Source organism: Pristis pectinata, chromosome 28 (genome assembly GCF_009764475.1).
Source record: "Pristis pectinata isolate sPriPec2 chromosome 28, sPriPec2.1.pri, whole genome shotgun sequence".
NCBI classification, from domain to species: domain Eukaryota; kingdom Metazoa; phylum Chordata; class Chondrichthyes; order Rhinopristiformes; family Pristidae; genus Pristis; species Pristis pectinata.
The window spans coordinates 1,985,849-2,012,962 of NC_067432.1; the positions used below are offsets into that span (position 1 = coordinate 1,985,849).

A 27,114-nucleotide genomic window follows, 5' to 3' on the forward strand; every position below is an offset into this window, starting at 1 on the left:
GGTGGGCGCAGGGGAGCCCCGTCCCTCAGTCACCGGGTGGGCGCAGGGGAGCCCCGTCCCTCAGTCACCGGGTGGGCGCAGGGGAGCCCCGTCCCTCAGTCACCGGGTGGGCGCAGGGGAGCCCCGTCCCTCAGTCACCGGGTGGGCGCAGGGGAGCCCCGTCCCTCAGTCACCGGGTGGGCGCAGGGGAGCCCCGTCCCTCAGTCACCGGGTGGGCGCAGGGGAGCCCCGTCCCTCAGTCACCGGGTGGGCGCAGGGGAGCCCCGTCCCTCAGTCACCGGGTGGGCGCAGGGGAGCCCCGTCCCTCAGTAACCATGGGCAAAGGGAGAGGGAGCCCCCTCCCTCAGTAACGCCCGCCGAAAGTGCAGAGCTCCAGGACTGCACAAAACGCTGCTGGTGCTGGAAATCCGGAATAAAACCACAAACTGCTGGAAATACTCAGCAGGATGCAGCAGCTGCAGAGAGAGAAACAGTTACTGCACCTGAACCCTTAACTTTTTTGTGCTTTTCAGTTTATTCTAAAGAGTTTTACGGCTACGACAGTTTTTTTTCGTGTAGTTATGGCCAATTTGCATTATTCCGCAAAACACAGTGCAGAGGATCAGTTAATTTGTTTTGGTGATGGTGATTGAGGAATAAATATTAGCCTCAGGAACTCCCTTGCTCTTTATATACCATTTCTGGAATCTTTTATGTCTAAGAGATCGGATGGCACCACAGTTTAACATCTTTGAAAGGTGGCAACTCTCAGCACCCCCATGATACTCCACTGGAGTGTGATCATAAGTATTCAAATCTCAGGGATATATGTCACAATCTTATGACTTAGAGGCTAGGGTGCTGCTACCACTGCCATGGCTGACACAAAATTAAATAAAATCATTAAAAAAAAATGATCATGATTAGAGAATTCTAATAGGGAAACAATTTGCATTTTAAGCTTATCTCTCAAAAAGCTGTACAAATAAAATACATTTTGAAGTGCAGTCTATATTGTTATGCAAGTCAAAATACAAGCCATTTTGCACATAAAAATCTCAACAGCAATTAAACAAATAGCTTAACAAACTGCCTATGTTGGTTAAGGAAGGGATGTTGGCCAGAACTTTGCAAACATGTCCTTGCATTTCAAATCATACAGTGGGATCTTTCACATTTATCTGACCTAGCAAAAGTCAGGTTAATGCCCCAGCTAAAAATCAATATTTTTCTCTGAAACTAACATCCTGTTAGTGTAGTTATTTTTTGTCTTATTTGCTGTTTCAGAAGGGAAATTGCTCTCAGAAAGTGCAACACATTATGTGATACCTGACTGGAAAGTGGTGCAAGATTATCTGGAGATACTTGAGTTTCCGGAATTGAAAGGCATTATCTTCATGCAGACAGCTTGTCAGGCTGTCCAGCACCAGAAGGGACGCAGGTTAGTGCTGGTTATTTCTCTGTAGATGGTTGTTTGATGGTTCTAAAGATTATGTAAAATGTAGGATTAGAAAATTAGAAAAGGAACCTCTCTAGAATAATAATCATTTAACTGATCTACTTTGCAACTATAATAACAAACCAATACAGACTGTATTTTTACTTTGTTTTTAATTCATTTGCATTTCAGATGTTAGTATTAATATAGAATTTATAGCAAATTTAACAAGCGCAAAAAATCAAGTTGGTAGTGCAAAGAAAGTTGGAGAGATTAGGAAGGTCAGCAAAAGTCTTGGTCAAAGAAATTAGTTTTAAAAAAAAGTTTTAAAATTGGAGTAATAGAAGAATTTACAGAGAAAGTGCATTATGAGATCAGGCATCAATGGTGATGAGCAGGGAGAGGAAAAAAGGACCTGAATTGAAGAAAGGAGAATTTTAGTTGAGCAAGTGGTAAATTACAGAGATGAGGAGCAAGGAAATAATTGGTTATTTGAACAGAGATTTAGAGGTCATGCCATGCGCGGCAGAGTGGCACAGCCGGTAGTTCTGCTGCCTCACAGCTCCAAAGACCTGGGTTTGATCCTGACCTCCGGTGCTAACTGTGTGGAGTTTGCACATTTCCCCTGTGACACAGGGGTTTCCTCCCACACCCCAAAGATGTGCAGGTTGGTAGGTTAATTGGCCACTGTAAATTGCCACTCATGTAGATGGGTGATGAAATCTAGAGGTAGTTTATGGGAGTAGGTTACGGGGAAAATTTGGGGAGAATGGGATTGGTCTGTGAGTTGACATAATCTTGATGAGTCAAATGGCTTCATTCTATATTGCGTGGAAGTAAATTTGATATGTCTTGAGGGAGAGATGGGGAAACCAGATGTTAATGTAGATGAATAAGGAATAGTGTAACTTAATGTAGTTGTGGGTTATGGAGTTTTTGGTGAGGAGAGAGTGGAGAATCTGAGGTTACCTGTGAGGTAACTAACGTATTCAATCCTACAGTCAAGAAAGCAAGGATAAGAATTTTGTATTAGTACATTGAGGATGGGATGGAGACAGAGTTACACAGCTGAAAGTAGGTAAGGGAATTGGGGGGGAGGGGGTGGGGGTGCGGTCAAACACCATGCGAAGTTATATATCATACTTGTGGTCAGGAGCCGAGAGATACTGTAATTGGTGCTTGTGTACGAATTAGAAGTTGGAGAAGCCCCTGAAGCTTGTTGCGCCATTCACTAAGATCACAGCTGTTCTGGCTGTAACCTTGACTTTGCCTTCCCATCCATGCTTGGTAACCTTTCACCCCTTGCTTATCAGGAATTTGTCCACCTCTTAATATCTTAAAAATATTCAAAGGCTCTGCTTCCGCCTCTCTCTGACGAAGAATTCACAACTTTCAGGAAAAGAAGTTTTGCTTTGCCTATCTTAAGTAGGTAACTTCTTATTTTTAAACAGTGACTGCTGTTTCTAGATTCTCCTTCAGGAGAAAGTTTCTCTTTGCAGCTGCTCTATCAAAACCCCTTAGGATCTTGATTGTTTCCATTGTCTCCTTTCTCTCTAAACTCCGATAAAAGCTCAGCCAGTCCAACTGTTCCTCATGACAACCTGCCCATTTCAGATATCAATCTGGTAATCTCTGAACTACTAATGCATTAATAAACTTAAATAGGGAGACCAGTACTGTACATAGTATTCCAAACTTTGTGTCACTGTTGCACTGTATAACTGAAACACAATCTCCCTTTTATATTCAATTCCCCTACAATAAATGATAACTTTCTGTTAGCTTTCCTAATTACTCTCAGTATCACACACTGGGACACCCAGATCCCTCTGCAATCCCTCACCATTTAGGGAATATGTTCTTTTTATTTTTCTTGCCGAAATGGGCAGTTTCATATTTTCTAATATTATACCCCATTTGCCAGATTTTTGCCCATTCGCTTAACCTATCTATATCCCCTTATAGCCTCCTTATCTCCTCTCCACAATTTACTTACCCAACTTTATTTGCATCATCAGCAAATCTAGCAATTATACTCAATGCTTTCTTCCAAGTCATTGTGAAATGTTAAGGCCCTGGTACTGATTCCTGTAGCACACCACTCATTACACCTTGCCACCCAGAAAAAGACTCACTAATGCCTACATTGTTTTCTGTTAGCCTTTCAATCTTCTATTAATGCAAGTACACCATGAGCTTTAATTTTTGCATTAACCTTTAATATGACATCTTATCAAATGACCTGGAAATCTAGGTACAGTACATCTCTTCAGAGAACTCTAATGTACCAATCAACATGATTCTCCTTGCCCAAAGCCATGTTGGCTTTGCCTGATTACCTTTTTTTCCTAAATACCCTGCTGTAACGTGTGATAAAAGCTTCCAACATTTTTCCTATGACAGATGTTAACCAACAGGCCTGTAGCTTCCTTCCCAGTCTAGAATATTTCGGAAAATTAAAACCAACGGATCATCTGTCCTACTCCCCACTTTTAAGACTCTCAGAAGAAGTCAATCAGGACCCGAAGACTTGTCAGCCTGCAGCTCCTCATTGCTAAGTCCCTGGTGATTGTAATTTTTCCTTAGTTTCTCCCTCCCTTTTAATTCCTGATTAATAGAGAATACATCCCAGAAATAGCTCGCGAAAACTTGTCAAAATACCTAATCCATTCATCTGGCATTTAATTGTTTTCTATTATTAATTCCCCACCCTCACTCTATACAAAAGAGCAACACTCACTTTATCTCTTTTTTTTCTTTCTTAAGTATCTATAGAAACTCTAATTACTTTTATATTTCTGGCTAGCAATCTCATACTCTAATTTTCCTTTTATCATTCTCTGCTTTTCCTTTGTCTTTAGTTTGATGCTATCTTTAACTTTTTAGTTAACCACAGATGATGGGTCCTCTCCTTGGAATGTTTCTTTCTTGTTGGAATGTATCTATTCTATATTCTGAAAGATCCTTTGTTACTGCATCTCAATGTATCTATTCTATATTCTGAAAGATCCTTTGTTACTGCATCTCAATTGACTGATCTCTTGAACTGATTTGCTAGTTCACTTAACTGACTGCTTTCGTACCCTCATAACAGCCCTTATTTAAGTTTAAGATGACTTGGATGAGGAAGTGGAGGGATGGGTTAGTAAGCTTGCAGATCACACGAAGGTTGGAGGGGTTGTGGATAGTGTAGAAGGTTGTTGTAGTTACAACAGGATATAGACAGGATGCAGAGTTGGGTGGAGAAGTGGCAGATGGAATTCAATCCAGAAAAGTGTGACGTGATGCACTTTGGAAGAATGAACATGATGGCAGAGTACAAGGTTAATGGCAGGATTCTAAGCAGTGCGCAGGAACAGAGGGAACTACAAGTTCATAGATCCCTCGAAATTGCCACGCAAGTTGTTAGGGTGGTTAAGAAGGCATGTGGAGTGCTGGCTTTCATTAGTCGGGGGATTGAGTTCAAGAGCTGCGAGATAATGTTGCAGCTCTACAGAACTCTGGTTAGACCACACTTAGAGTAAGTACTTTGTTCAGTTCTGGTCACCTCATTATAGGAAGGAATGTGGAAGTTTTAGAGAGGGTGCAGAGGAGATTTACCAGGATGCTGCCTGGATTAGAGAACATGTCTTTTGAGGAAAGGTTGAGCAAGCTAGGGCTTTTCTCTTCGGAGTGGCGCTGGATGAGAGGTGACTTGATAGAGGTGTATAAGATTATGAGGGGCATAGATAGAGTGGACAGCCAGCACCTTTTCCCCAGGGCAGTAATAGCCACTACCAGAGGACGTTGTTTAAGGTCAGAGGAGGAATATTCAGGGGAGATGTGAGTGGTTCTTTACACAGAGAGCGGTGGGTGCCTGAAACACACTACTGGGGGTGGTTGTAGAGGTTGGTACAATAGAACATTTGAAAGGCTCTTAGATAGGCAAATGGAAGTAAGAAGTTAAATGGAGGGTTATAGGCTGTGCAGGAGGGAAGGGTTAGATTGATCATGGAGGAAGTGGACATATAATTCGGCCCAACATTGTGGGCCAAAGGGCCTGTACTGTTCTATGTTTTATGTTCTAAATTGCTAGTCATGGACCCATTCATTTCTTCTTCAGACAGAATGTAAAATGCAATCATATCATGATATCTGCCTTCACTATGAGAACTTTAATTAATTCTTTCTTGTTGCCAATATCAGGAATAATATAGCCTGCTCTCTAGTTGGCTCCAAACTGTACTATTCTAAGAAACTATCCCAAAACCATTTCATGTGCTTCACATCCAGGCTATATCTGCGCATCTAATTTTTCTGGTCTATATGTAGATTAAAATCCCTCTTGATTATAGCCATACTTTTCTGACTAGTTACCAATATTTCTTCTTTTACAGTCTGTCCTACTGTATGGTTATTATTAGAGGGCCTCTACACCTCTCCTCAAAGGACTTTTTGCCTTTATTATTACTTGTCTTCACCCAAACCGCTTCTACATCTTAATTTCCTGAACTTAAGTCATCCCTCTCTATTCCTGCAAGATCATCATTAATTAACAGAGCCATTCTCCACTTTTCTTAGCTTCCCATCCTTCTTAAATCTCATTGTACCCTTTGACTACTCGGACCTAGTCTATATCATCCTTTATCTGTGTCTCAGTAAAGGATTTCCGCTCATATTTATTTCTTCTTGTTCTCTCAATTCATCAGTTTTGTTTTGAATGCTACTTGCATTCAGATACAGAGCCTTTAGTTTTACCCTTTTATTATCTGTGTAAACTCTAGCGTGATCCACTGCTTTACTCTTAGGCTTATACTCTATCCCTAACTGTCATAGTCTGTTTGTCATTTTCCATATTAATGCCTTTTTCTCCAGCCTTGCCTTTACTCTGGTAAACTGCATCTTCACAACTTTGATCCCTTGTCCCCACTGTTTAGTTTAAAATCCTCTCTATTTGTGTAGATATGTAGTTTGCAAAAACACTGGGCCTAGCAAGGTTCAGGTGTAGACTATCCCAACAGTACAGTTTCCATGCTCCCCAATGCAGGTGCTAATGCCCTATGAACTGGATCCCACTTCTACCACACTGGTCTTTGAGCCATGCATTCATTACTCTAATTTTATCTTATTTTAAAATTTACTTGCCTTATGCAAATGTGAGCATAGTCTGGATAATAATCCAGAGATTATTATCTTTGTTCTGCTTAATTTGGTACCTAGCCTCTCAAACTGACTATGCAGAAATTCTTCATTTGTTCTGCCTATGTCGTTGGCGATGCACATGTGATTGGACATGCACCTTGACGATTGGATCCTCCCCACCCAGTAAGTTTCTCTCCAGCCCAGAGCAGATATCCTGGACCATGACACCAGCAGGCGGCACAGTCATTTAGACTCTTTTTCTTTGCTGCAGAGAACTGTGTCAATCCCTTTTGCTATACTATTCCCTACTGACACTAAATTCTTGATTACTCCCCACATCTGAATGGCTTCAGTTAGTCATTTCATCCACGTGACTCCGACCCTCATCCAAACAAGCTGAGGAACTTCAGATATGTTAGATAGTTGCAAAGGTTGAGGCTGCTACAGTCTTGCCCTTCTTGTCCCCTTATTTGCCTCATTTGCTGATCCAGAAAGTTAGGGCACATAGGACTCAAGGTGTGTTGGCAAACTGGATCCAAAATTGACTTGGTGATAAGAGGGTCGTGGTCGAGGTTTGTTTTTCTGACTGGAGGTCTGTGTTTTGCAAGATCTGTGCTGGGAATATTATTGTTTGTCATATATATAAATGACTTGGATTAAAATTATAGATGATCTGATTGGTAAGTTTCCTGATGACACACAAATTGGTGGAGAAGTAGATAGCAAAGAAGGTTGTAAAAGGATACAGAGGGACATAGATACATAGATTAATTGGAAAGTTGGGAGGAGTGGTGGCAGATGGAAATTGATCCAGATAAGTGTGAGCTAATGCATTTTGGGACGTCATATACAAACACGACATATAGAGTAAATGGCAAGGACCTCAGGAATATTGATGTACAGAGGATCTTGAGGTGCAAGTTCATAATTCCCTGAAAATGGAGACATAGGTGGATAGGGTAGTGAAGAAGGCATTCGGCATGTTTGCATTCATAGGCCGAGGCACCGTGTATAAGAGTTAGGATGTCATGTTGCAACCATGCAAAATATTGGTCAGGCCGCAGTTGGAGTATCTGGGCAGGCACAGTAGTCTAGCGGTTAGCATAACGTTATTACAATGCCAGCGACCCGGGTTCAATTCCAGCCATTGTCTGTAAGGAGTTTGTACGTTCTCCCCATGTCTGCGTGGGTTTCCTCCAGGTGCTCCGGTTTCCTCCCACATTCCAAAGACGTAGGGGTTAGGAAGTTGTGGGCATGCTGTGTTGGTGCCGGAAGCATGGCAACACTTGCAGGCTGCCCCCAGTACACTACGCAAAAGATGCATTTCGCTGAGTTTCGATGTATATGTGACTAATAAAGATATCTTATTGTGTATGGTTCTGGTCACCACACTAGAGGAAGGATGTGATAGTATTAGAAAGAGTGCAGAAGAGCTTCACAAGGATGTTGCCTGGAATGGAGGGCTGTAGTTATAAGGAGACATTGGATAGGTTGGGTTTATTCTCATTGGAATGTAGGAGGCTGAGGTGTGCCAGTATAGAGGTTTATAAAATAATGAGGGGTGGGGGAATATGAAACTAGTGGGCATAGGTTAAGGTGGGAGGTGAGAAATTTAAAGGAGGTGTGAGGGGCAAGTTTTTCACACAGGATAGTTGTTTTACGAAATGAGCTACCGAAGGAAGTGGTAGCGGCAGATATAACTGCAGCATTTTAAAGGCTTTAGGACAGGTATTTGGATAGGAGAGAGATAAGGGTCTAATGTTGGTAGATGGCATTAGTGTAAATAAGCGTCATGAATAAGTTGGGCCGAAGGGCTCATTTCTGTGGTGTACAATTCTATGACTACAACAAGAGCTGGATAATGTTAAGACTTGGGTTGATGAGTGGCAATAATGTGGGTGTCACAAAAATGCCAGGCAATGACCATGGCCAGAGTCTTAACTACCTAACCTTGAAGTTCAATGGCTTTAGAATTGCTAAAACCCCCACCATCAATATCCTGAGTTGGGGGGAGGGCTGCCGCCATTGACCTAAAACTCTTTTGGGTCTGTCACTGTGGCCACTACAGCAGCTCAGAGGCTGGGTATCTTTCTGTGAATGACTTGCTTCCTGACACCCCAAGGCTTTCTACCATGTACTATACACAAATCAAGAGTGCACTGGACTACTGCACACTTGCTTGATTGAGTACAAATCAAAGAACATTCAAGGAGTTCAACACCATCTAAGACAAAACAGCCTGTTTAATAGTTCCCTATCCACCACCCTAAACACTCATTCCTCCAACACAGGTGCACAGTGGCAGCAGTGTGTACCATCTACAATATGCACTGCAGCTATTTGCTGAGGCTACTCCAACAGCACTTCTCAAACCCATGACCTCTGCCACCAAGAAGAACAAGGGCTTCATATACATGGAGAGACCACCACCTGCTTATCCCCCTCCAAGTGGGATACATTCATGACTTGAAAATATATTGCTGTTTCTTCATTGATACTGGATCTAAATCCTGGAACTCCTTCCACAACTGCAATGTAGAACTATTTTCAACACTAGGAATGATGCTAGGTCATCATCACCAACTGTAGAGCAATTGGGGATCAACAATAAAAATTGGCCTTGATGGTAAGGCCAGATCCCAAAATCCTTTGTCTTAAGGTGAATACATTATTATTTACAATATAAGACAGTTATGTACAAGGAAGGTCAGTCATGATATCTTAGGACAAAACCATTTGCTTGATTGGTACCCGTGCTACTAGGATATATTTCTTGCTCTCCATCAATGGCATATTGTGACTGTGGTGTATTCAATCTACATGATGCACTGCACAAAGCTGCCGAGTATACTTCAGCCTCTATGACCAAGAAGGACCATTTCTGCAGTAATATGGGATACTGTTGCCTCCAAATTCCCCACCAAGGTTTGGGTGTATTACTGTTTCTTACTTTTACTTGGTCAACCATTCTGAAATCCCTTCTTAATAGCATACTGAAAATGCCATTGGCAGAAAGCTGCAGCAATTCCTAAAGTCCTGTGACTGTCTTAGCAGAGCAATTATGGTGGGCAATAACTGGCTTGGCAGCTTTGCCCATTTTTAGTTTTCTTCCCTCTACCACTCCTCCGTGATGTTTGTTCAATATGTTGTCCAGTCTTTGCAAAAGACTTTTTTCACAACATTAGCCCCAAATTTAATTTTTACAAGTTTAGATTTATGCCTCATATCCTGCTGTCTTGCTTAATTTAAGATAATATTCTGGTTTATAACTTATTAATTCTCTTATCAATCTTTATATGAAAAGACTTTGGATACTGAATCTTCAGACTGAAAAGGTCAACTTGCTTCATTTTTTCCTCATAACTCAGTTCTTTGTCAATATAGAACAGTGTTATGTTCTTTGCAATAATTCCACTGTTTCAGTGCCTCCTTCTATCGCTAAAACTGTATTTGACTGTTTTAGCTATAGTATGTAAATTATCATCAAATTGACCTCATGGATTTCTGCTGTGTACAAGTTAAACATGTTGAGCAAAAAGCCTAGAGTTCTGTGCTTACTTTTAAGCTCATCCACAGTTAGTATTACTCCATTATGGAATATTTGTGTTTCTCTTTATGTTTTCATTTAAATGTCCTACTTTACGATTGTCAATATTTTTTGTTTTTTGGCCTTCTGAAATATATTGTTCTGTAATTTCTGAATTACATTTTCTACTGCCACATTGCTGCCTAATTTAGTATTATCAGCGTATTTTAATTCCAATAATAGTGGTCCTAGCACTAAGCCTTGGAATACCTTAAAAAGATCATCCACCACTAAGTGATGTAACTCCAACAAATAATGTTTCTATTTAAATCAATTTTGTCCACCCTCATAACTTGTGCTGAATTCCTGGAGATTTCCATTTATTTGTAGAACTTTGTCAAGGTTTTTTGGAAGTGTGATGTTTCTCTTCTGAATCCCCTTTGGCTGTATGCAGTATTTAAACTAATGATCACCTTGGTTGAAAAGGCATTACATATTCCACAACCCCTTTTTTTGATAAACAATGTTTGTTTTGCAAGAAATTCCAAAATATTACTATATTCTATTCTGTTAATTCTTTTGCCAGTAGCCTCTGGCTATGGAACATATGGAGCCAAGCTTAACTTCTGTCAAATTTCTAAATTTATTGCTATATTGAAGATTTAGTAAAGGCACCATATATGAACAGGGAAATTTAGGACACTCTATCAGAAAGATAACTGTTTAGCATGCTCTGGACTGGCACAAAGCACTATTTTCCAAATATGAGGTGTAAGTGGACTGCTCAAGTCATAGGTGACTTTCAACTGCTTTTTGCTGGTAGCCATCATAAATTCGGTCACTAATCATTGTCATTACCTAATTTCTCCTCCCTGATGACTTGTTCAAGCTGAGTTTCAAATCCTAGATATTATTCCTAACAAACTTTCTGCAACATTTCTCATCTCTGGCCCTGTCTCTTGGCTCCTATCACTGAAAACCATTGTCTGTGCTTTTTGTTTTTGCTTTGATGATCAATCATTTTAGTACTTTCCTCACTGGTTTCTATCTATGGTCCATAAAACCCAATATCCCAAAACACAGTTGTCTTCATTCTGTTCATTTCCCATCACTTGCAGCTCTGATGACCTATATGTCTCTGCCCTCCAGCACATTCAATTTAAAATTGCTCTTTTGGTTTTCAAACTCTGGCTCCTAATTGTCTATCACTAGCTATATTCCATTGGTTGTCAGGGAACCTGCTCTTGATCTTCCTCGCCAAATCCCTTCTTCTCTACACTTTGTGTTTCAAAAGAAAATTTATTTAAAACCCTTTTGTTTAATTAATATATTTATATCTTCATCTAAACTCCCCAGCTTGATGTTTTGTTCCACTCATCACTGCTTTGTAATGTGTAGTGGAAGGAATTTTTTTTTAAATTAAGTGTAATTTATGAAAGTAAGTTGTTGTATTTTTCTTAAGGCTTCATTTGAACGAGAGAAATTTTATGAAAAAGGTTATGGAGTAATGGTATTCAGTGTGGCTAGGTAACGTTATTACATGACCTCTAATTTGACTGCTGATGGTGTAATAGTACAGCATCCTTGATTAGTGCATAAAGAAAGTAGGAGTAGGCTATCGAGCCCTACAAGCCTGCTCTGACATTTATTAAGATTGTGGCTGATCTACCTCAGCAACAGGTGCAGTATTACTGAGGCCCTGTATAATTGCAATAAGACTTCCTTACCCCTTAAATCAAAGTCTAATGTTTTTATTTGCCCTCTCAATTGCTTGCTGTGTCTACATTTTTCCCTTGAGCGACAGGTCTAAGCATCCTTAGATCACCTTGAACATCAACACCACCCAGTCTCACCATTTTATAAATACAGTTTATAAAAATGGATAACCTCACTTTTTTTTTCACTTATTTTCCATCTGCCATATTCTTAACCCCTCTCTCAAGTTGTCCATGTCCCCTCTTTACATCTCCTATACTCACAATCTCATGCATTTCAGTATCATAAACAAACTTAGAAGCAGGGCCTTTAGTCCCCATAGCCTAATCGTTAATATAGATTCTGCAAGTACCAATTCCTTATCCCTCTAATTACTGCTTGTCAACTTGAAAATGATCCCTTTCTTTGCTTTCTATCCGATATCCAATTCTCAACTATATTTGTATAATATCCCCAATTCCATGTGCTCACTAATCTTATTGATCAACCTCCTTGTGTGGGACCTTAATGAATGACTTCCAAAAATCTAAATATATCACATCTACTGGTCCCCCCTTATCTATTCTACTAGTCACATCCTCAGAAGAACTCCATTAGGTTAGTCATACATGATTTTACTTTTATAAATCTATGCTCAATCTTATTATCCTTTTTAAGTTATTTTGTTATTGCATCCTGAATTATAGATTTCTGCATTTTCTGTATAACTGATATTAGGCTAACAGGTTAATTCTTCCCTGTTTTTTTTCTTAACTAGTACGGTCACCCTCTTGCTATAGTCCAATCCACAGGAACAGTAGTTAATTAGTGACAAAATCCATAGAACTTGGAAAATAATAACCTGAGCATCCACTATTGTTAAAGCCACCTCCTTCAAAATACTGGGATATAAATCATCAGATCCTTGGGATTTCAGGCTCACCAACTTCTCTAGTCCTATTTTTTGACCATTACTTATTTCTGTTAGTACCTCTTTCTTGCTAGACCCTTGATTTTCTGATATATCTGGCAGGTTTTGTGTGTCTTTTTCCATGATGACAGGCACAAAGTAATTGTTTAATTCCTCTGCCATTTCTTCCCCATTATACGTTCTCCTATCTCTGTCTGTAAGCGATTCACACTTGCCCTTGTAAGTCTTCTTGATGTTTCTTGCCAGTGTGGTCTCCTAATCTATCTTGCTTTTCTTTCTCAATTTCTTGGTCCTCCTTTGCTGAAAATACTCAGCCCTGTTCTATTTCTGGCAACTTTATAAGACTCTACCTTGGATTTAACACCATCTTTAATTTCACCTGTCAATCACAGATGTATCACATTTTCAGTTGGGGCTTTGAGTCTTATTGCATATATTGTAAAAAAAACAAATACTTTATTTCTTTAAATGCCAGCTGTTGCTTGTCTCCTGTCATAATTTTCAATGTGTTTTTCTAATCAATCACAACCAACACTCCTCTCATCCCTTCATAGTTTCCTTTGTTTAGATTTAAGACCCCCGTTTTACAGTGATCTACATTTTCAAACTCATTGTAAAATTCTATCAAATTATGGTCATTCTTCCTCAAAGGCCTCTTGATCTCTTAAAATAAGACCTCTTAAAATAAGGTTTTCATTTGACCCACTCTCAATGCACAAAAGAAGATGCAAAGTGGCCTAGTTGGTTCTTCAACATCTTTTTATGTATATATTCAAAGAATGTGCACTTTGCAGGCCGAGTCAGCGTTTAATTGCCCACGCTAATTGCTCTTGAGAAGGTAATGGTGAGCTGCCTTCATGAACCACTACAGTCCTTGATATGTGGGTATACCCACATTACTGTTAGGGAGGGAGGTTGGTGCCAGGAATTTGATCCAGCGATGGTGAAGGAACAGCGATATATTTAGTTTTACATCATGCTCTTGTCAGGCCTAGATTATTTTGCACCACTGCACTTATGTCCTCACTTATTAATAGTGCTAGTCCACCCACTTTTCCTTTTTATCTTCCTAAATGTGAAATACTCTGAAATATTTAGTTCCCAGCTTTGGTTACCCAGCAGCCAAGTTTCTGTAATGGCAATGAGATCATGCCTGTTTACTTCTACTTATGTCAATAATTCTTTTACCTGGTTGCAAATGTTATGAACTTCAGGTAGTAATTTTGTAATTTTTGCATTTTGTGCTTTGAGCCTCTTTGTTGCCTGGCTGTTTTTGTCATTTATTTATTTAGCTCACCACCTTTCTAATGTCCCCTTTCTGTTTACTTTCTCTCCTTTCTGAATTCCCTTTTGAGATTCATATCCCCTTAAAAGCTAGTTTAAATTCTCTCCATTAGCACAACCAAACCCCTCTGCAAGGACGTTGGTTTTGGCCTCTGAGGTACAATCTGTCTGATTTTATACAGGTGCCACCTGCCACAAAAAAACTTCCAGTGCTGCAATAGTGTAAATCCTCCCTCCAGCACCATCTCTCCAGCCACGCATTCATCTGCTCTGTTCTCCTAATTCTGTACTTATTAGCACATGGCACTGGGAGTAATCCTGTCCTACTTTTGAACCTCTTTCCGAGTTCTCTACACTCAACCTGATGACCTCGTTCCTCCTGTCCGTGTGGGTAAATGGTTCAAACAGACTTGAAAACAGGAAATGATAATCGATTTACTTATACACAGTCAACAAAATGGATGTGTCTTTGAAGGGCTTTTAATTAAATCAAAAGAACTTAATCGTATTTTTCAATTTTCAAGTAGGTGTAAATAGTTAAATCTACGATCAGTTAAATTAACTTACTAAAGACATTTTGAGAAGTTTTCCCTCAAGGATTGAGCATCTGTTAAAAGCCTCAGGCTATTTTAATCAAAGCTGCTCAATTTAACAGATTGCTGTTCATTTTGTCCCTGTTGTTCACTTGATTCCCACTGTGTGTTATATGGATGTCCATGCCTGAGATCATTTTCATTCTTTATGGTTTCCACTGGAATATTTAAAGACCATAAGATTCTTCTTCGGACTCATTTTGTTTTGTTTTATTATATAAAAGTTTGAGCTTGACCCAAATATGGCATTTTATGAAAAGCAAAATGTTATGATTAAAGAAACAAAAAAACCCAGCATTTTGCATTTGCGTAGTGTATTTTATTTCTCTCATTTGCTTATGTCCCAGATGGAGGTAATTCAGTGCATAGAGTCTATGCCACTTTCAGAGTGCACCCTTTCTCCCACTTATCTCCCTGCAAGTTCACATTGTACCCATTGTCTCCCCTTGATTAACCCACTACCATTCACCTACACCAGGAGTAATTTACAGTGTAGTTAATTAACCAACCAGCAAGTGTTTGGATGCGGGAAAAACCAGAGCAGCCAGGGGAAACCCATGCAGTCACTGGGAGAATGTGCAAACTCCACACAGACAGCACCCAAGGATTGGATTGAACCTAGGTAGCTAGAGCTGTAGAACAGTAGCTCTACCCGGTCCAGCACTGCACCTTTTTAATGTAACTTCTCACTCCCACAAAGTTATCAGTTAAAATAAAAGTCAGTGAAAAATTTTCTGCTAAATCGTCATTTATTAGAAGTCATAAAGGAATATTGCTGTATCAATCTGAAATGGTGCTTGTAAAATTATTCTTCCCCTTAATGGAATTCCATTGGTCTTGCTACTTTAAAGTTATCAACTTGTTGGACGATCATTTTTATTTCTAACTTAACTGTTCTGTCTATTCCTGAAGATCAATAAGGCATTGAGGGCACATACATCATTTTGTTAAGAGTTTAAGATGTACTGATACTTGGGTATACAGTTAAAATAAAGCACTTGTAATTAGTAGCTGGAGATTCTAACACATTGTTGTTCTGAGCTTAGTATTTATGTTGATCAAGTTGAAATCGAAAAGCTCATTACATTCTGTCACTTTCCTTATCAAAATGTCAATATACACAGACCTGATCACGTCTTTTTTACTCGTATAGATTTGCATTTTCAAACTGCAGAGTAATGAGGAGTGTGTAGTTTTACAGTACTTGTATTGATTGACACAAGTGAAGATAAATATTTTGCTTCCACGATCTCATATCCCCTTTTACCTCTATTAGCTGACTGTCAGCACGTCTTCACATTATATGACTGTACCAAAAGATAAAATACGCTTGTTTAAGGCAAATCTAACTGAAACCCATTAAACATTAATTTCTTCTGTTAATCGGTTGGTCCTCACCAAAAAGCACTTTTCTTCTTGGGTAATGAGATTATTATAACTCCTTTATTTTGTTATCTAAACATTCTCATTAGGTGTTGCTGCATAACCAAATTAAATTCCTAATTTTAACTTGGTCTTTGATCCTCTGGCCAAGCTGTTCTGGTACAGATGCAACACTGGCATCTACCTGACAATGTAGAAAATTGCTTGTATATATCCTGTTCACACACAAAAAACAGATCAAATCCAATCTGTCTCGTTACCACCCAATCAATCTGCCCTCAATCTTCAGCAGAGTGATGGAAGGTGTCATTGACATTGACATTGCTATCAAGCAGTGCTTTCTCAGTAATAAGTTACTGACAAACCAACTCCGTTTGGGTTCGGCCAGAATCATTCAGCTCCAGCCTTTTTCCATCCTTAGTCCAATTCCAATGCGAGGTGAGAGTGACTGGCCTTGACTTCAAGGCAATTTTTGACAGAGAGTGTCGCCAAGGAGCCGTGGTAAAGCTAAAGTCAATGAAGATGTAGGGGATGGAGTCATATCTCACAAAGGAAGATGTTGTGATTGTTGGAGGTTAATTATCACAGCCCCAGACATAGTTCCTCAGGGTGGTGTCCTTGGCCCAGCTATTGTCAACTGCTCAACAGGGCCAGCCACATAACCACTGTGGCAACAAAAACAGGTCAGAGGCCAGGTGTCAGCAACTTACCTTCTGACACCCCAAAGCCTTTCCACCATATACAAGACATAATTCAGGAGTGTGATGGAATGCTCTCTATACATGGATGTGCAGCTCCAACAACTCATAGAAGCTCAACACCATCCAGGCTAAAACAACCTGCTTGATTGGTACCGTATGCACCTTTGAACCATTCATTCACTCCACCACCAGTGGCTGCAGTACATGCCATGCACTGAAGTTAGGCATCTAGCTTACTCTGACAGCATGTGCCAAACCTGACCTCTACCACAAGAAGGACAAGAGCAGCAGGTGCATGGGAACACCACTACCACTGTTTGTTCCCCTCCAAGTCACATTCCTCCTGATTTGGAAGTATGTTGCTAGTCTTTCGTTGTATTGGGTTTAATCAACCTGTCCACCAGCACTCTGGGAGTCCCTTTGCCTGAACGACTGCAGAGGTTCACAACCTCCTCAGTTAGGGATGAACAATATATGTTGGCCTTGTGAGTGGCTCCCAGATCTTAAAATTTCTTTATACATGCTATTAATGCAGATGAAAGAGCTGTAAGTATTTTGCGACTAAAATATTTCCATCATTGAGGTGACAAAGAATAATGTATTGGGTTACATTTAACTAGCACAAAAACCTCGCACTGCTTTGTGCTCAACCAGGAACCCAAGAGAACACCTGACAAAGGCAGTCCTCTGCCATGGTGAAACAGGAAAAATGAGACTAGTTCAGAGCAGCGTTCCTATTCCATCCCTGTGGATTTGGATCAAGAAAGTAAGCTGATTTGAGGAAACATTTCAATTATTCTCCTGTAAACAGAAATAATGAAAGGAAGGTAAATCAGCAAAAATGAAACTATCCAAAGTCATCTGTACACCATCTGTGACTAGCTGCACCTTCACCACGAGAACTGTGGCAGTTCAAGAAGGTGGATCACCACCCTCTTCTCTAGAGCAATTAGAGATTAGCAATAAATGCTGGCCCTGTCAGATCCCAGAAATGAATAAATGGAATGTTGTATGTGCATAAATATTTTGGGAATGAAATATCTGTCAAAACTGGCATCCATTGCCCCCACTTTCAGTGATTAAAAGGAAAGGATCTCAAGTTGCAATGATGGAAGAACGGGAAAGGAATAGTTCACGTTTCAAAAGTGAGCAATTGTGGAAAAACCATAGGAGCTGGCTTGGTTGCATTATCATTTGTTTCATTGCAGACAGTATAACAAGCTGCGGAACCTGCTGAAGGATGCTCGTCATGAATGTGTTATGTTCTTCAATGAATTTCAGTTGTACTCGTATGTCCCAAGAGAACAAGGTGAATCTCTAGAAAAGTGGCAGACCAGGTTTGTCATTGAAATTCAATTTAATCTTTCTAGCCTTTTAGAAATATTGTAATTAATGTAAAATATTGTATACTAGTCTCACTAATCTTTAATTCACCCTGGCAATTTAAAAGATACTTTAAAAATGGACAGAAGTATAACTTCTATTTAATCACACACATTGCAGAAAAACATTGACAATTCAGGATTGCAAGAAGCAATTTGATCAGGAACCACTGTATAGGACCATTATATCAGGCTGCTATTTTAGTCAAGGATTGATGTAATGTAAAGCTAGTGGAAATAATCTGACTTGTTCCAGCCTTAGTATTCATAAACCTTCACTGAATATAGACTAAGGGCCTTAACTACAAGATTAAGTGGACAGTAGAAACTATATAGCTATGAGGCTCTGTGCTCTTGGGCATCTTTGTCTCATTGGACTATATTGCAGCTCCTGTCATTTTTACAGTGGAGTGTCACCTGGGGCTGACAAGAGCAATTATAGATGACTTTTGAATGGCAGTTATGATGTGTGGGAAGGAACATGTGCCAGGAATTCAGAATTACAGCATTTTGTTTGTTCTGTGGGGGAGTATAATTTGTGGAAAAGTGGAGGTTTATGGGTGAATTGTAAGTAGTATAATGTTATGACATAAACGTTATAAGTATGGCAGAGGCATTTGACCAATATAACTCAATAGTTTTTGCTGGAATGTATTTGGGGAATTCAGGGAAACTTGAAATTAGGAAGAAAGGGTTTCTGAGCTTGGAAGCTGATTGGTATTACAGTCCTGTCATGCTGTGGACATCATGTTTGTTATTTCAGTCGTGCAAATAAAATTAATAAAAGTGCTAATTATTTGTTCTAGGTGCATTTATTATGCCACAGTCTGGTATTATAATCACCTTGCAGGATCAATGCCAGTTGTTATGGTTACCGAAGATGCAGAAGCCATTCAGAAGTATGGGAGTGAAACAGATGGAGTGTTTGTTGTATCATTTAAGGTAATGAACAGTTCATTGATACATGATGGAACCCGTTGAATGAGCCAGGATATTATTGTAAAATTGTGTGCTGGGATCTCACTGGCAGCAGTTGCAGAAGGTGGGAAGGCAATGGCAGGCATTGGGTATGGGCCTTTGAGCACTGGCAAAGGAATTGGTGTCCAAAGAGAACACGTTAGACAGCAACGTGGACCAGAGACACAAGAGACTTCAGATGCTGGAATCTGAAGTAAAAAAAACAAGCTGCTGGAGGAACTCAGCAGGTCAGGCAACAACTGCATAGGATAGTAAATGTTTGGGTTGAGACTGCATCAGGACTGAGAGTATAAAGAGGTGAGGAGGAGTGATGAGGCAGGAGCTGGGAAGTCACAGGTGGATCCAAGTGAGGAGGGGTTGATGGGCAGATGGAGCCAGGTGAAGTAGAGAGGGATGCAGATAGTGACAGAGGTTGAGAGGTGATAGGTGGAGGCAACAAAGGGCTGTGGATTATGGAATCTGATAACAAAGGAAGGTGGTGAGTGGAACCAGATAAGGGAGGGATGCTGAGCAGGGGGGGATGGGATGCGGGACGGAGTGGATAGACTGTCTGGGTGATGGGAAGATGGAACCAGGTGGGGGAGGAGAAAGAAACTTTGTAAGGAGTCCAGAACTAGAGGACACAGGTTTAAGGTCAGAAGGAGAAACCTAAAGGAAATTTAAGAGGTAGGTTTCTCCACACACAGGGTGCTGAACATCTGGAAAGAGCTGCAAAGCGCAGACTGGGGTGGGGGGGTTGGCGCTGTGCGATAGGACTTGGGTGGGTCAGGAAGAGAGAGAAAAACACAGAGGGGGTGCGGGTTACCTGAAATGGAGAATTCAGTGCTCATGCCGTTGAGTTGCAGACTACCCAGGTGTAATATTCCTCTAGTTTGCTTTTGGCTTCACTCTGGCAGTGGAGGATGCCAAGGGCAGACAAGTTGGCATGGGACTGGAGAGGGAAGTTGAAATGGCTTGAAACCAGGATCTCAAGATGGCAGTTGCGTTCAGAGTGCAGATGCTTGGCAAAGCAATTACCTAGTCCGCGTTTTGCAGCTCTTTCCAGATGCTCAGCACCCTCTGTGTGGAGAGGACCACACAGAGATCTAAGAGGAAACCTACCTCTTAGATCTCTTTTAGATTTCTCCTTCTGACCTTAAACCTGTGTCCTCTAGTTCTGGACTCCCCTGCAGAGTGCTGACTACTCTTGTCTGTAGAAGCTGCCTGGCCCATGAGGTCATCCAGTATGTAGAGTCATAGAGCATGGAAACAAGCCCTTCAGCCCAACTAGTCTATGCCAACCAAAATTCCCATCTAAGTTAGTCCCATTTGCCCACATTTGGCCCATATCCCTCTAAACCTTTCCTATCCATGTGCCTGTCCAAGTACCTTTTAAATGTTGTTAATGTTCTTACCTCAACTGCAGCTTTTTCCAAATACTGACCACTCTCTGGGTGAAAAAAATTGCCCCTCAGGTTCCTATTAAATCTCTTCCCTCTCATCTTAAACCTATGCCCTCTAGTTCTTGATCCCCCAACCCTGGAAAAAAGACTGTGTGCATTCACCCTATTGATGCCCTTCATGATTTTATACACCTCTATAAGATCACCCCTTATTTTCCTACTCTCTAATGAAAAAAGTCTCAACATGCTCAATCTCTCTCCATCGCTCAGTCCCTTGAGTCCCAGCAACATCCTTATAAATCTCCTCTGCACTCTTTCTAGCTTAATGGAATCTTTCCAATAGCACAGTGACCAAAACTGAACATAGTATTCCAAACGCAGCCTCACCAATATCTTGTACAACTGCAAAATAACATCCCAAAGTCTATGCTCAATGGCCTGACTGATGAAGGCCAATGTGTCAGAAGCAAATCTTCACCGCCCTGTCTACCTGCGACGCCACTTTCAGGGAACCATGTACTTGTACTCCTAGGTCCCTCTGTTCAACAACATTCCCCAAGGGCCCTACTATTCACTGTGAAAGTCCTACCCTCATTTGTCTTCCCAAAATGTAACACCTTGCATTTATCTGAATTAAATTCCATTTGCCATTCCTTGGCCCACTTACCCAGCTGATCAAGATCCCTCTAATTCCTAATAACCATCTTCACTGTCAACCACACCACCTATTTTAGTGTCACCTGCAAACTTACTAACCATGCCTTGTACATCCTCATCCAAATCATTGATATAGATGACAAACATAGTTTACAGACACAAGAGACTGCAGATACTTGAATCTGCCGCAACAAACAATCTTCTGGAAGAACTTAGCAGGTCGAGCAGCATCTGCTGAGGGGGAAAGGAATTGTCGATGCTTCAGGTCAAGACCCTGCATGCAGATCCAGATTCCAGCCTCTGCGGTCTCTTATATCTCTGTATGTCCTTATACCTGTTTCTCTTTCTGACCTTCTGCTTCACGTCTCTCCATTCTTCCACTTTTTCTCATTCCAGCCCTTTTTCTTCAATTATATTAAGCAGCTAAATGAATACCACAGTATAATACTTTTGTTAGTAATTCCTTATTCTTGCCCCTAGATGGCGGTACTGTTACTGAAATTATCTCTTCAGTGGCAATTTAAGAGATGCAGATCCTGAATAATCGTTCAAATCAAGTTGATTAGAGGCTATTCAGTACTAAGGCATTTAACAAAATTTAGTCTAATTGCATTTTCAGAATTGTAGATGATGAATTCTCAGATACTGTACTCACAGATGATGAATTCTCAGATACCAGCAAGGATATTTTGTAGATTCAATTGTGAAATAAGTTGTGCATCACTGAGGGGCATATTAGTGCTAGGAATAAGAAAAGTCATGAACCTTGCAAAGCTTGAATGCAATGGGTTAAAAGCAGCTTAAAACTCCTGTCCCATCCATCGATAAACTTAATCTCATGGGACCCATCTCTGTTTCATCAGTGGCATTTTTCCCATTCCAATCATGCTTTTCTAGTTGGTGTGGGTGCTGTGGGCTGTGGTTGTGTCTGTTGGGCTCTGGGTTAAGCTGTTTTATGGACATCTTCCAGCACCAGTAAATGAACATTTCCGTCCTGGTAGTTTCAAGCCTCCACAATGAAAAGATGGCACTTTGTGCCAATCTGCTACACTGCTTAGTCTTTTTGTTAATACATTTTACACATGAGCTGCATTCTTGCAGTGACTTAGCATTACTTTAGAATTTTGCATTTTTAGTAGTGAAATGCTTTTATCAGGGCTTTTCTTTATAGAGCTACTTGGAGAATTTTTGGCCTGGCCTGGAAGCGGTGCACCAGCTGTATGAGTCTATTGTTCAATCTCGGAAAGAAAGAGAGAATGAAAATCAGGAAAAGAATGGAAAGGAATATTCAGAGCATCTGCCATTGGAAATACTGGAGGCTGGCATTAAATCTGGGAGATATATTCAGGTAAGCTGACAGATGTGGTCTCGACAGTAGTGGACTCCTTTCTGAATCCAGTGCACACCAAGACAGCACAGTGATGCAGCTGGTAGAGCTGCTGCCTCACAGCTCCAGCAACTCAAGTTCGATCCTGACCTCCAGTGCTGTCTGTGTGGAGTTTGCATTATCTTCCTGCGACTCTGTGGGTTCATTCAGGTGCTCTCATTTCCTCCCAATCCCAAAGTTGTGCAGGTTGATAGGTTAATTAGCCATTGTAAATTACCCCTAGAATGGGGAGAGGGTACTAGAATCTGGGGAAGGGGAGGGCCGGTTGATGGAAATGCTGGAAGAAACTGAAAAAAAGTATAGTAACATTGGAGGCAATACAAAGGAGACTCACCAGGCTAATACCCGGGATGAGAGGGTCGTCCTACCAAGAGAGACTATATAGTTAGGGCGTGTATTCCCTGGAGTTTAGAAGAATGAGGGATGACCTCAGGGGGCTTGACATGATAGCTATTGGGATGTTTCCATTAGTGGGAGAGTTTTGAACAAGGGGACATAACTACAAGATAAAGTGCTGGTCATTTAAAACTTCTTAAAATTTCTTCTTGCAGGAATTCTCTGGCTCAAAGTAGGATCTGGACCATTAGAAGTATCTAAAGTGGAGGTGGATAGATATTTGATTGATCAAGGAATGGAGGGATATGGAGAAATGGCACAAAAGAGGACACACAGAAATGGAGTTGAGGCCAGCATAGATCAGGCATGATCTCATTAATTGGTGGGGCAGGCTTGAGGTCCCAGATGGCATACTCCTGTTATTTTCTTGTGTTCTTGTGAATAAAAATGGAATTAGTGTAGAAGTGTACATGATAGTCAGCTTGGAAAAGTGGGCTGACATGATGAACTGTGCTGCTCAGAGAGAAGCTGATCGCATTGCCTTTAACATTATGCAGATAAATAGCTGCATCTGATATACAAGCTTGCAGCCAATATATATTTTATATGAAAAGTTACAAATTTTTAGAGAGCAGGATCAAAAACTGCAATAATTTTTCATCTATTTTTGAAAAATTGTTTCATGACCAAATTGAAGTAAAACAGCACTTGGAATATTGATAGAGGAATGATTTAAACAAAACTTTGACATTTCTGTTTAAATATTGAGTATTAATAATGTGAGGATAAAGGGCTAGATTAATAATGGTTGAGAAAAAGATGGGATCACAAAAACTATCCAGGGTGAATGTTTGTCTGCTGACATTAACTGAGTTTCAGTGGTGTATGAGATTCAGAAATATTTCCACTCAGTTTTTCTTTTCATCAATAATATTGAAAACTGCAAACGACTATGGGAAATTGGTGAAAATTGTGCTAGTAAAATAATTTCTCAATTTTTCTCATACTTAATGTAAATAGTAACAGATTTGTTTATGTTCTTAGGGTGTTTTAAATGTCAACAAGCACAGGTCTCAGATGGAAGCCTTTGTTCGTATTCAGGGATTGCCTAATAAAAGATCAGGTAACCTTACTAACTTCATAAAAGAAGTTTGCTTGCAAAAATTGATTTGTTTGTACAAGTGTGTTGTTTGTGTCTTTAGAACTAGAAACAGACATACTTATCTGTGGCACGAAGGCTCGAAATCGTGCTGTCCAGGGAGATGTGGTGGCGGTTGAGTTACTGCCAAGGAATGAATGGAAGGGGAGAGTTTCAATACTGTGTGAGAATGAATCTGAGGAGAAAGCCACTGAAGAAACTGAAAGTGAGCCAATGACTACAGGTAGGACGTTATTAGTAAAATAAACAACTAGATGTTTTGAGTATAAGCTTTGGATATCTTTTTTTTAATTGCTCTGCTTTTCTTCTGCCTGTTCAAGAATGTGTATAAGCAGTCCTTTAATATAAGAACATAAAAAATAGAAGCAGGAGTAGGCCAATTGAACCTTGCACCTGTTCTGCCATTACAATATGACATAGTGACCTTTTACCTCAGCACCATTTTGTTGCACTGATCTAATATTCCTTGATTCTCTTAATGTCCAAAAATCTATTGATCTCTAATTTGAATATACTCGGTGACTGAGCCTCCATGGTCCTCTTGGGTAGAGAATTTCAAGGATCTATCACACTCTGAGAAAAAAATTCTTCATTCATCTTTGTCCTGAATGGTTGACACATTCAAACTGGTTCACAGCTCCAGCAACCCAGAATTGATTCTGAACTTGGATGCTGTCTATGTGGAGGGCGCAACACTGGACCTCCTCTTGGGGAACGAAGTTGGGCAAGTGACTGAAGTGTCAGTGGGGGAGCACCTTGTGACCAGTGACCACAATTCTATTAGTTTTTAAATAGTTATGGAGAAAGGCAGGACTGTTCCACTAGTTAAGGCTTTAAATTGGGGCAGGGCCAATTTTGGAGGCATTAGGCAGGAACTTGCAGAGGTTTGCAGGTAAAAGAATGTCTCGCACGTGGGAGGATATTAAAAGTGTGATATCAAGTGGTCAGGGACCTTGTGTTCCTGTTAGAGTGAAGGGCAAGGCTGGCAAGTTTATGTAACCTTGGTTGACGAGATATTGAGGCTCTGGTCAGGAAAAAGAAGGAGGCGTATGTCAGGTTTAGGCAGTCGGGATCAAGTGAATCCTTTGAGTATAAGAGCTGTAGAAGTATACTTAAGGGAGAAATCAGGAGAGCAAAGAGAGACATGAGATGGATCTGGCAGGCAAGCTTAAGGAAAATCCCAAGAGATTCTACAGTTGTATTAAAAGGGTGGCTAGAGAGAGATTAGGTCCCGTTAAAGACTAGCACAGCCATCTATGTGTGGAGCCACTGGTGATAGTTGAGGTTTTTAATGAATTTGTTATCAGTTTTTACTGTGGAGAAGATCATGGAGGCTAAGGACTTGGGGGAAATGAGCTGTGATGGCTTGGACCACATAGACATATTGGTGGTCCCAAGACATAGCAAGGTGGATAAATTCTCAGGGCCCAACCAAGTTTATTCTCAGACCTTGTAGGAGTCATAGAACATGGAAACAGGCCCTTCGGCCCAACTGGTCTACACCGACCATGATGCCCTGTCAAGCTAGTCCACATTTACCCTCATTTGACCCTCTAAATCTTTCCAATCCATGTACCTGTCCAAGTGCCTTTTAAATGTTGTTAATGTACCTGCCTCAACCACTTCCTCTGACAGCTCATTCCATATACTGACCACCTTCTGTGTGGAAAAAGTTGCCCCTCCGGTTCCTATTAAGTCTCTCCTCTCTCACCTTAAACCTGTGCCCTCTAGTTCTTGGTTCTTCGACCCTGGGAAAAAGACTGTGCATTCACACTATCTATGCCTCATGATTTTATACACCTCTAGAAGATCACCCCTCAAGCCTTTTATGCTCCAAAGAGCTAAGAGACTGAGGGGTGATCTTCTACAGGTTCTAGCCTCTTCAACCTCTCCCTATTACTCAGTACATTGAGTCCTGGCAATATTCTCGTAAATCTTTTCTGCACTTTTTCCAGCTTAATGACATCTTTCCTAGAGCAGGGTGGCCGAAACTGAACACAATATTCCAAATGCGGCCTCACCAACATCTTGTACAACTGCAATATAACATCCCAACTCCTGTACTCAATGCCCTGACTGACGAAGGCCAGCGTGCCAAAAGCCTTCTTCACCACCCTATCTACCTTTGATGCCACTTTAAGGGAACCATGTACTTGTACTCCTAAGTCCCTTTGTTCTACAACACTCCCCAAGGACCCTACCATTCACTGTGAAAGTCCTACCCTCATTTGTCTTCCCAAAATGCAACACCTCGCACTCATTCAAATTAAATTCCATTTGCCAATTCTTGGCCCACTGACCCAGCTGATCAAGTCCTGAGAACCATCTTCACTGTTTTCAACAACACCTATTTTAGTGTCACCTGCAAACTTACCAACCATGCCTTGTACATTCTCATCCAAGTCATTGATATACTGTAGATAACAAACAACAATGGGCCCAGCACCAATCCCTGAGGCACACCACTAGACACGGGATTCCAGTCCAAGAAACAACCTTCCACCATCACCCTCTGCTTCCCACCATCAGGCCAATTGTGTATCCAGTTAGCCAACTCTCCCTGGATTCCATGCAATCTAACTTTTCATTATAGCCTACCACGTGGAACATTATCAAAGGCCTTTTAGGCCATGTCTATTGCCCTGCTCTCATCGACCTTCTCGTTACTTCTTCGAAAAACTCGTCAGATTTGAGACATGATCTCCCACTCACAAAGCCATGCTGACTGTCCCTAATCAACCCCTGTCTTTCCGAATGCATGTATATCTTATCCTTCAGTAACTTGCCTACCACAGATGTTAAGCTTACTGGTCTATAGTTCCTAGGCTTTTCTTTGCAGCCCTTCTTAAATAAAGGCACAGCATTAGCCAACCTCCAGTCCTCTTTGGTCTATGAGGGACCCTATTTTCTCCCTAGTTATTCTTTTTCCCTCAATATATCTATAAAATCTCTTTGGATTCTTTTTAATCTTCTCTGCCAAAGCTACCTCATGCCCCCTTTTTGCCCTTCTGATTTCCTTCTTATGCAATTGGTTTATTATTGTCATGTGTACTGAGGTACAGTGAAAATCTTTGTTTTGCAAGCCATCCATACAGATAATTTCAAAAGTACATCAAGAAAGTACAAAGGGAAAAGCAATAACAGAATGGAGAACATAGTGTTACAATTACAGGGAAAGCACA

General features: G+C 40.7%; 1 protein-coding gene across 1 annotated transcript in view; it reads left to right on the plus strand.

The window, feature by feature from the left end:
* Window positions 1-27,114, plus strand: part of dis3l (DIS3 like exosome 3'-5' exoribonuclease) — a 48,671-nt gene that overhangs the window by 369 nt on the left and 21,188 nt on the right. The window contains 6 exon segments of the mRNA XM_052040594.1: window positions 1,267-1,420; window positions 17,860-17,988; window positions 18,840-18,975; window positions 22,222-22,398; window positions 23,818-23,896; window positions 23,976-24,155. Coding sequence (XP_051896554.1) covers window positions 1,267-1,420; window positions 17,860-17,988; window positions 18,840-18,975; window positions 22,222-22,398; window positions 23,818-23,896; window positions 23,976-24,155 — 855 coding nt within the window.